This window comes from Ranitomeya variabilis, chromosome 1 (assembly GCF_051348905.1).
Source record: "Ranitomeya variabilis isolate aRanVar5 chromosome 1, aRanVar5.hap1, whole genome shotgun sequence".
Classification (NCBI taxonomy): Eukaryota; Metazoa; Chordata; class Amphibia; order Anura; family Dendrobatidae; genus Ranitomeya; species Ranitomeya variabilis.
The window spans coordinates 831,104,624-831,115,767 of NC_135232.1; the positions used below are offsets into that span (position 1 = coordinate 831,104,624).

Sequence of the window (11,144 nt, forward strand, 5' to 3'; positions counted from 1 at the left end):
TTTTTGGTGTCTATTTTTTCTGAATTTTATTTGGTTCTATTCTTGTATTGTTTCTTCTATAGTATTCTCTTGCAATGTATGGCGTTGTGGTGTCGCTTTTTAAGTTTGCATTGTCCTATCAGTCAACAGTCATTTGTGGTTGTTTTAATGTTTTGGGCCTATTTTACTGTATGTGGCATTGGATGTAATTTTTTGCTCATTTTTTTCATTGCAGAACAAACTTGCAAGAATGCCAAGTTCTTCGGAGCATAGCCAATCGGCGCGGGGGAGTGCGGTGAGTAATTATGTCTAGTTGCTTACAATTCGCTGCCATTTGTAGCATTGACAATAATTTTTGTATACAATTTTTCCAGGCTTCTTCAAGTGAGGGGGAAGACGGTCAGCGGGAGCAGAGAGATCGGGGCCAAGATGTGGCGTCAGGCCGGCGAGTGAGTATTTTTTTTCTTTCTTTATTTTTTTTTCAGTAGCATCCTGCTGTGAGGAACATTACATTTGAGGAGCATCCTGCTTTCACTAGGGATGTTTACTAAGCTTAGGCCCCCGTCACACATAGCGAGATCGCTAGCGAGATCGCTGCTGAGTCACTAGTTTTGTGACGCAACAGCGACCTCAGTAGCGATCTCGCTATGTGTGACACGTACCAGCGATCAGGCCCCTGCTTTGAGATCGCTGGCCGTGTTGGAATGGCCTGGGCCGTTTTTTGGTCGTTGAGGTCCCGCTGACATCGCTGAATCGGTGTGTGTGACACCGATCCAGCGATGTCTTCACTGGTAACCAGGGTAAACATCGGGTTACTAAGCGCAGGGCCGCGCTTAGTAACCCGATGTTTACCCTGGTTACCCGGATGCTGCAGGGGGACTTCGGCATCGTTGAAGACAGTTTCAACGATGCTGAATTCGGTCCCCTGATCGTTGGTCGCTGGAGAGAGCGGTCTGTGTGACAGCTCCCCAGCAACCACACAACGACTTACCAACGATAACGGCCAGGCAGTATCGCTATTCGTGATCGTTGGTAAATCGCTATGTGAGACGGGGCCTTTGTACATTATAGATTTTCAGGGCAGCAAGTATTGGGGGAAGGTAAAATAAAGTTGAACTCCCTGCACACAAACATTCCAAAACACAGGTGTAGAAAACATCAATATACATACATCAAATGGCAAAGGATAGGGCAAAGGTACCTATCATTCCAGGTACTGGTGGTTGTTATTATTTGCATATTTTTAACCTATTTGTTTTCTAATTTTTCTAGGTTTCACAACGGGACCAAGGAGATACTGGAATTGATGTTGACCTCCTGATCTCCAGCATCCAGGAGCGTGGCCCGTTGTGGGACAGCCGTGACCCTCGGCACATGGACCAGGTGGTGTCGAGGCGTTTGTGGGCAGAGGTGGCAAAGTCGCTGTGGGATGGCTTTGACAGTGCCTCAGCGAAGGCCAAAGGCACCTTTAGTGAGTATTGCAGAGACGCTGCTATGACCCATCTTGCCAGGATAAACACAACCGTGTGTGATGCGATCAACGCCTAAACTTTGCATCGCTCACGGTTGTTTTATCCTTTTAAAATGCTAAATATGTAACCATTTTTTTGTCTTTACATTCACAGTGAAAAAGTTGAGGACCAGATGGCGATCCATGAAGGACCGTTTCAATAAGGGGATCCGTGCTGCGGAGGAGCAAGCTCGGAGTGGTGCTGCTGCGTCCAAGTCGGTGCCGTACAAATACAACAGGGCCCTCCAGTTCCTAAGACCGGTCCTTACCCGCCGACAGTAAGTATTTTGGCCACATAACATATTGCACAGCCACATTGTACATTGCCCAGACACATAGCATATTGCACAGCCACATAGTACATTGCCCAGCCACGTACATTGTGCATCCACATAGTAGATTGCCAGGCCACTATATAGCAGCCACATAGTACACGTTCTAGCTACATATACACATAGTATATTTCCAAAGGAACATAGTGTATTGGCCATCCATGTAGTCATTGTAGCATTTTGGCCATCCTTTTACCCTAGTGGAATGGTATATAGCCCATTAGTAATTTTTTGGTTAGGCGTGAGTCATTGTAGTCCATGACAGGTTACGTTCTGAGTCAGGGTAGTTCTGATCGCATGAATAATGATGACGTCTGGATCACATGATCCTAACGTCATGGCCGTTCCTGCGATCAGATCAGCAAAGTGTATTTATTATTTTTTTTTTTTTATAAATGTTTTTTTTTTATTTAAATTTTTTACTAATTTTGCGGCATAGGCAGCATCAAGAAAGATTTTTTTTTTTAAAATGTTTTAAAACGATGACAGAGGTATGCATTGACTTTTGCAGCGGGAATGACCAGTCATTTTCTACCGTAGGTATGTCCATGATTGTTATCGTCAGCCCTAATGGTCAGCTGGCGGTAACAATCAGCAATTTATTATAGGCAACACAGACTGTGAGACAGGGGATTGTAATGTATTGATGTGTCATGTAATGTTAATTTTTTAACAGGAGTTGGCGTATGTGATAGGTTATTAATTGAAGACTAATTTTTTCCTTATCTTTTCACAGGACACACAGCAGCACCCTCCAGCGAGCTCCCCCCTGTGAAGCGGAACTTCATGGATCGCCATCTGACCCGTCACAGCCCTCCCACAGCGACAGCAGGCTTGCACCACCATCATCTGGAGAACCGGCTGCCGGTACATCAGGTTTTCCCCTGCCCGAGGCCTCTGGCGCACCTTCGTTCGGGAATTCCCGACAGCGCCAGCGGGCCTCGGACAGGTCAGTCATGCCCGAATTTTTGCACTTGGGCACGGTGTTCCAGAACGGTTTCAAGGCGTTGAGCGATAAAATGTCCAGTATGGAACGGCGCCTTGAAATCCTGGAAGCCGAGCTCTCAAATCCGGCAAAGCATTTTTTAAGCACAATTGCTAAAGGCATGGTGGAAAACCTTACGCCGGAACTCCAGATTTCGGTGATGCAGGACTGCAACAATTCCTACGTGAGGGCTCTGCAGCAGTCTCGGCGCATGCAGTCAGCGACACTGCCAGTAGTACCGTCGCTGGCTAGCATGACTCCGACTACTGCTGCAGAGCCACTCCAGCCAACCCACCCTGGTCCAAGTGCCGAGCGACGCCACCACAGGCACCATAGCAGTGTGCCGCCGACTCCTGCTCCTGCCAGGCCCTCATCCTCCCGCAGCCATCATTCTAGGGGAGATCGTGGAAAAAAAAGAAAACAGAAAAGCAAGAGGACACGCACTGAGGCTCTGGCTGCTCCAGTACAAACAACAAGTAGACGTAGGGGCTCTAGCCGCAGTAGGAGCAGCCAGAGCCAACCAAGAACCTCACAAAGGCTCGTGTTGCCTCCTCCCTCCCCTGCAGAGGTGGCGGTTTGCTCCCCATTAGACCTGCCATCCAGCCTCCTGGACTATAGGTCCACATCCTCCTCCTCCTCGTCGTCGTCATCCTCATTTTCCGCTCCCCATTCCGAAAAAGATACATACCATTCCCCCTTTGTGGCACAGGTTGATACCCCCTAAGTTTATTTCCCCTTTTTTTTTTCTGTTTCCTCCCAATAAAAAATTTTGGTTGTAATACAATATTTGCTCTTATTTACCTGTATACTTCTCAGCAAGTCACACCGTGCGCCGTCTACACATATTTTGTGCTTCAAACAACTCATATATGCAATGTCAGACACTATTTTTACCATTTTTATTTTGCCTTTTTTGGTGTGTCTCTCATTGCTGTATGAGGTGTTCACAAACAATAAAAGTGTATGAGGTGTTTTCAATCACTAAGGCTATGTGTCCACGCTCAGGATTGCATGAGGATTTGGTCATGATTTTACATAAGTATTTGTAACCCAAAACCAGGAGTGGGTGATAAATACAGAAGTGGAGCATATGTTTCTATTCCACTTTGCCTCTAATTGTTCCACTCCTGGTTTTGTATTACAAATACTGAAGAAAAATCGTGACAAAATCATCATGCAATCCTGAACGTGGACACATACCGTAAAGGTACCTTCACACTTAGCAATGCTGCAGCGAAACATACAATGATGCAGATCACTGCAGCATCGCTATTTGGTCGCTGGAGAGCTGTCTGTGTGACAGCTCTCCAGCGACCAACGATGCCGAGGTCCCCGGGTAACCAGGGTAAACATCAGGTTGTTAAGCGCAGGCCGCCGCGCTTCCGATGATTACCCTGGTTACCAGTGTTAAATGTAAATAAAACAACAGTACATACACTCAGAATTGCGTCCCCCGGCGTCCGCTTCCCTGCCCTGACTGAGTGACGGCCCTAACAGCAGAGCGGTCACATCACCGCTGTGCTGTGCATTCACTTTCCGGCCGGCGCTCAGTCAGTGCAGGAAGCATACGCCGGGGGACGCGAAGATGAGTATATGTACTGTTTTTTTTAAAAACTTTCACACTGGGAAACAGGGTAAATATCAGTTTACTATGCGCCGCCCTACGCTTAGTAACCCGATATTTACCCTGATTACCATTGTAAAACATCGCTGGTATCGTTGATTTTGCTGTCAAACACAACGATACACGGCGATCTGACAAACAAATAAATATGTTATATGGTATGGTATAAATTTTGTCTTTGAAGCAGGGTAGAAAACTTAAGAAAATTTTTTTATTAAAACACAACATTTTAAAAACAAAGGGTTCCAAGTTTTTTAGATAAGGCACATTACATTGGTGAACTATTTTTAGCATAGTCACACCAGAATACAGTCCAACAGTTTACTACACCATTGTATCTTGCCATGACAGACGGCCAACATCTGACACAAAATAGGCCGCAAAACGATCCCTCATCTGCGCAATTTCCACACTTGTCCTCAGAGGATGATCATGGAAATTGGGCAATGGGTTGGCTATGGTTTCATCGAGATCAACGTTCAGTCTCTCTTTGGCCAGAATAAAATTGTGGAGAACCACACACGCCTTCACCACCTCATCCACTGTCTCAGTTTTCAGATTAATGGCGGATCCTAATATCCGCCATTTTGAGACAAGGATGCCAAAGGCGCACTCCACAGTCTTTCTGGCCCTGGACAGTCTGTAATTGAACACCCTTTTCGTATGGTCCAAGCCCCGACTGGAGTAGGGTTTCAATAGGTTGGCAGACATTTGGAATGCCTCATCCCCAACCACAACAAATGGCATCGCAGGGCCTTCGGTGTGGGGAAGAGGTCGTGGCTGGGGGAAATTGAAATTGTTGCCATATAATTTTTGGCCCATATCCGAGTTTTTAAATGTGCGCGAGTCATTTGAACGGCCAAATGCACCAATGTCGACTGCGAGAAAACGGCAGTCCGCACCGGCAATTGCCATCAGCACAGTGGAAAAATATTTTTTGTAGTTGTAGAAAAGGGATCCACTTTTCCCTGGCTTGGTAATCCGTATGTGCTTGCCATCCACCGCGCCAATACAGTTTGGAAACGAACACACTTCCTCAAATTTCTCGGCGTTGGCCAACCAGATATCGCTTGTAGGGACGGGTAAAAATTCTTCCCGGAGATTATCCCACAAAGCGCGGCAGGTCTCAGCAATAATTCCGGAGAGAGTGGAGACTCCAATCCGGAACTGAAATTGAAGGGATCGCAAGGTCTCTCCGGTAGCCAGGAAACTGCCAAGAAGATAAAGAAATTACATTAGTACATTGCAATTTATAAAAGTACATTGACCATACCACCCCCAACAAAAATTAAGAAAAAAAAAAAAAAAAAAGGGAAGATGTGAACGTAGCCGAACATATCTCAGTCATTCAAACAGCTACGTACCGTAGAGTCACCAGCAGCCGCTCCTCTGCGGATATAGCTCTCCGGAGCTGAGTATCCTGCCTGCTAATGGCTCCTTCCACCCGACGCAGAAGATACCGGAAGCTCTCCTGAGACATCCTGGTGTACTCGAAATATTTCTCCAGGTTCTCATTCAGTTCGCCAAACAAGCTATGGTATGCTCCACGGCTCTCCCGGACTTCCAAGATAGGGTGTATCCAAAATCGGCGATGAATCCATCTCCGTTTTTCTCTTTCTCTTTGATGAGCACAGGCGACAGCATAGGCATGAGCCAAGGCAAATTCCATCTCCATATCCATGACGATACTGTCCATGGGACGCTCCATCATGAATACCAGCAAAATGGGAGGAATTCATGTCTGCCATGGTATATATACACAATTACATAAACACCAACCCTCTTCTAGCCATTGGTGGCCCTTATCTATTGTGTAGACACTTTTTTTTGTGGGTGGGATGAAGAATGACTCACTGCACAAAAAAACGCATGCGGCGCAAAACGCTGCGTTTTTTTTTGTTGAAAACGCAACTGCGTTTACAAAAACCGCTGCGTTTTGCGCCGCATGCGTTGAAAGCATGCGGCGCAAAACGCAGCGTTGTGCATGCGTTTTGCTGCGTTTTTGTTTGCGTTGTGCGTTGCGGCGACAACGCTGCAGCGCACACCGCAAATGTGAACGTAGCCTTATATAGAATTGTAAGAGACATCTACGATGCAGATGCGCATACAGGTCTGCACATGGAGCCAATCAGGTCTACAATCTTAGGATGTGTCTGGACTAATTTTCTTTCTGCTTTACGGCCTAAGGGCTTTGTCAGATGAGAGTGTTTTCGGTTTGTGTCTGCAACAGACTGCACCCGGACCAATTGTAGCAAATATGGTGGTTCACATGGACAATTTATTTATTTTGTTCCGAAAAAAAGTGCATGGGATAAAGAGTCATGCAGATGTCTGCTGCATGTATAAGCTGTACATGTACTGTCCGCAACTTGTGACTTGACTAGCAATGGCCATGGGTCTCCCAACTGGAGCATGACAGCTTTATATATTTCTGTAAGACTGTCACACTCAGGTCTGGTGACTCGTGGTCAGTCGGTGAATTGCGTACCGTGATCGGACTGAAATCCACGGACATCTGCACATGCCCTAAGCCTTTTTTGGTTTCTTTTGTGTGGGAGAGAGGAATATATCCTTACCACAAAAGATGGAGAGCAATTTATTCTGTCTTTCCCCACTGAAATAACCATGCACACTTGGATGAAATAGAACCCAGGCCAAATAATAAAATGGACCAGCTTATGGTAAGAAACAGATCTAGGTTTTGTGTTAGTTGTGATCAGTCTCACTGTTCTATAATCATTGTTATTTGTGATTATAATTATATCCCTGATGAGTCCAGCTTGATGCATTTAGGGCCGCTCAATAGCCAATACATTGTCTGGCGCAGGCTCTTTGTTGCTGGAGATCCAGCTCATACGTATATCAATTTCCCATGACAGCTAGTAATCAGAGCTCTTACTGCCCGTTTCTTCTCTCCCTGCTGCAGCAGTTTCTGATAGCTCTTCTGACCTGCTTGCACGTTTTTTTAAATAGATAAAATGGTGTTAACCCTTAGGCTATGATGAGCTTTTGGTGTTTTTTTATGTTATGGTAGATACATACAGTAGGTTACTTAATTTTTTTTTAAAATAAGCAGCGTAAAAAAATCATCAAAAACTCTTCGTGGCAACATAGCCTTACCGTAATTTCCCACAGCTTTTTCACTCATTCATAACAATGTGAATTGCATAATGTGATGCATAAAGAACACATATTTTACGCAGTGTTTTTCTTATCAAGAATACTTTTTTTGTGCAGAAATGTGTGATGCATGTATTAAAGGGGTTGTCCATTACTAGGTCAACCCCTTTTTGATCAAAATGTTTGGCCCCCATGAAAAAATAAAGCCAATACTCACCTCCCGTGTTGGCACCGTTCCTGTGGTGTTGGCACTCGCTCTCCCAGGGCTCTTATGTCGTGTTGTGACATGTGAGTCCTGTGCCCAAGCGCTGGTGTCACTGTCCCTGCCATCGGACAAATCGAACAAGAAGAGGAAGTCCAGGCTGCAGCTGGTCTCGGACTTCCTCTTCCTGCTCAATTTGACAGGAGGCGGGGACAGTGATGTCTGGGCGGATTGGGCGCCGACTTCACATGTCACAACAACCGCACAAGAACCCCGGGAACACGAGTGCAGACACCGAATGGCGCCAGCACGGGAGGTGAGTATAGGATTTATTGTTTTATGGGGGCCAAGCGAGGGGAATGAGAAGAATTTGTCCAAGTAGTGGACAACTTCTTTAATTGCAATGTTTGCATGGTACTTTAAAACAGAGTGGGTTTTCCAATGCATTTACACCACGTGGAAACATACCCTTAGCGTTGCACAGAATCTTTGTGTCTTCCATCCATTGTGAAATTTCCCACGAAGTACAGTAAATCTAAAAATTTAGAAATAATTGTGTCTGTCAAGGATTAAAGCAGATCTGCATTTACACTGAGCCGGAGCTAAAACATATTTTCACAGATTTGGAAAACTGTGTACACTCAGGGCGTAGAATAAAACTGCCACATTTCTCACAATTTATTTTCTGCATATTCTAGGCTGTCAGTCCTAACGATTTCATTTACAATCCAAACATAAGCTACCTACCGTCTCGCCACCCTTAATCAAAGAACTACCCTTCCCAGCATTCCATGCCATACCGTATTATTCCTAAACCATGTATGTTACAGGTTATTATTATTATTAATTATTATTATAGCGCCATTTATTCCATGGCACTTGACATGTGAAAAGGGATATATAATACAAACTAGTGCAATAATCTTAATACAAATCATGACTGGTACAGGAGGAGCGAGGACCCTGCCCACGAGGGCTCACAGTCTCCAAAGGGCAGGTGAGGATACAGTAGGTGAGGCTATGACCCTGAGTGGATTCTCTGGCCCATCGGATACTCCCCAGAGTGCTCTATCGATGGCATTGACTCAAAGGCATCTCAGAGTCTGTGATTGTAGGACTTTCCGAGTGACAGAGATATCAACCCCTTGAGATGTATTGGCAGCAGACCTTATTATTGCACAATAAGAATATTTCTATCAGGAAACACATAGAATACACAAGCTTTGTACACACATTATTGACCTCAGCTTCTCTTCATAGGGATCTTTAATCACATTGTTCTGTGCAGTTACTTTATGTAAAAAAGGAAAAAAAAAACATTAATCTCGCACATACGATTTTCACACCGAATATCAAGTGACTATAGCTATTTATACACTGAATGGCTGCCTTTTGGTTTCTCTGAGAATTTAACCTGTGCTGTGCAGGAACCATCTGACTTGTTTTCAGGTTTGATTACTGATTATGAGATTTATGCTGGTTTGTATTACAATGATTGATTTTTATGTTTTATTAATCATCTTGGGTGCAGCAATCAAAACATATTTTTTTCCATTCATTGACCCTAGTTACCTGTGAATTCACTTTTCAGATACAAGTTACTATGAAATTTATGGTTGTATCTGCCAATTGACTGAATGATAACCCTAGGAAATGCTTCCTTTTCTAGCTTGCTTCCATATTACCGGGGGCTGTAAAGTCAGAATTCCCATTTCTTTATTGTAAAAACCTTCTTCTGTGTCATAGGGTTGGGACTGTGAGACTAAAGGCTTCCATATGCATTAGACAAATATTGGCTGAACCTGCTGATATCGTCCAATGTGTATGGGGTCTGCATGGGTGCAAAGCCCAAGCCTACCGGGAAGAAATGAACATTATTCTGTCCTGCAGACGGCTTTTCGTGCTGCATCCGCACTGCTTCAAAACACTATGAACCTGCGGATTAACCTTATATCTGCATGTTAATAGCATTTTTTAAAGCACATGATCCTGTAGCTGATTGCGGGTTGCCAGCAGAATGCTGATTGTCAAGTGACCACAATGTTGACTATCCTGTGAAGCCAAACCATAGGCTGGACTTTATAGGAGACCATGATTTTAGCTTTATATTGCAATACACTGGTGCAGAACAAATGATCAAACAAGTGTAAGTTCAAGACAAAGCACCCATTCAAGTAAACAGGTCAGTGTAAAACACACAGCACACTAATGCTGTCTGTAATATGCTGTCTGTAATCTGTGACGCTTCTGTGTGCTGTCCGTTTTTCACAATTTACTTGGAGAAGATTGAGAAATCTCTAATAGGTTTGTATTTTGTTCTTTTACAATTGAGAAAAACATGATACAGGGAAGGTAAAACCACAATAATCAAAAACAGGTTAATTTCAGAACCAGCACTATGATGAAAGACGGTTCAATTTTTACGTACAAGAAAAAAGCTGAGCTGTTAATTTGGTCTTTGGTCTTTTGTACATGGGTTAAAGGGACCCCAGTGGCCCTATTCTTATTCAGTGATTTAAGAACCTTTCTATTGGTAAAACCTTGTTACTCTATTAGGGATTTTATATTCACAGGCGCTAACAGTTTAATTTCTTCCCGTCAGGGGCAATTTGTTGTGTAGACTCCTTTCAGAAACAATTGTTCATGGCTCCTTTTCTTGATTGCCTTTCTCCTTGGGACCACGTTTATAATAGAGACAAGCATACTAATCAAAGCAATGTTTATATGTCACTGGCTATCATTAGAGATATTTTTTTTTGTATTGTGAGTGAACCAATTCCATTGAAATCTCTGAAGATTACATGGCTCCAATGAGACAGTGAGTAATAGTTGGTTACATCAGTCTCAAGCTGTACTATTGAAAAGGCCTGTAATTTCTAGTCAAACCTTCATTGTGCTTGGACATTAACTCTTAGCTAACAATGGTGATTGGTCAAGGAACTCCTGTTCTTCTTATCTGGATGGTCACATTTTCTTCATCACTATTCAAGACATACAAAGGGTGGTAAAGTATGAGATGATGGTGCTTTATCTACAGATTAATGAGAGATACTAACCTGAAATATCTTTTCTTGGAGTATTAGAAATGTATTTCTACTTTGAGAAGTTGAAGACTGCCTCTGCTTGCAACATAGGAGAGTAAAGAGTTCGGGCTAGCGGCGCAGCCATGAAACTGGTCACTGTCAATCATCAGGAGCGCAACGATCCCTGGCAAGCAGGAAACCAGGAGGTTTCTTCCTGAACAGGAAGATGATACAATCCAATTTAACATCAGAACAACTATTTCAGTAAAAATCTTTTCTTGTCTAATGGTGTCTGTAGACAGCCTGATTTTTTTTTTTTACAAGTACAAGTTGACTTTTGGGCCAGTGGAAAGACTGTGCGGGGTGAGT

General features: G+C 43.9%; 2 protein-coding genes across 2 annotated transcripts; one reads left to right on the forward strand and one right to left on the reverse strand.

The window, feature by feature from the left end:
* Positions 1-1,328: 1,328 nt before the first annotated feature.
* On the forward strand, positions 1,329-3,520 carry LOC143799148 (uncharacterized). Its single transcript, XM_077281142.1, has 4 exons — positions 1,329-1,450; positions 1,605-1,767; positions 2,558-3,288; positions 3,516-3,520. The coding sequence occupies exons 1-4, from the start codon at positions 1,354-1,356 to the stop codon at positions 3,518-3,520; spliced, it is 996 nt and encodes a 331-aa protein (XP_077137257.1). The 5' UTR covers positions 1,329-1,353.
* A 211-nt stretch (positions 3,521-3,731) lies between these two features.
* Positions 3,732-6,276, reverse strand: LOC143799164 (uncharacterized). The gene is made up of 3 exons (XM_077281143.1): positions 5,795-6,276; positions 5,310-5,640; positions 3,732-3,737 (listed from the first exon to the last, which is right to left on the reverse strand). Exons 1-3 carry the CDS (start codon positions 6,139-6,141, stop codon positions 3,732-3,734), a joined length of 684 nt encoding a protein of 227 aa, XP_077137258.1. The 5' UTR covers positions 6,142-6,276.
* Positions 6,277-11,144: the final 4,868 nt, after the last annotated feature.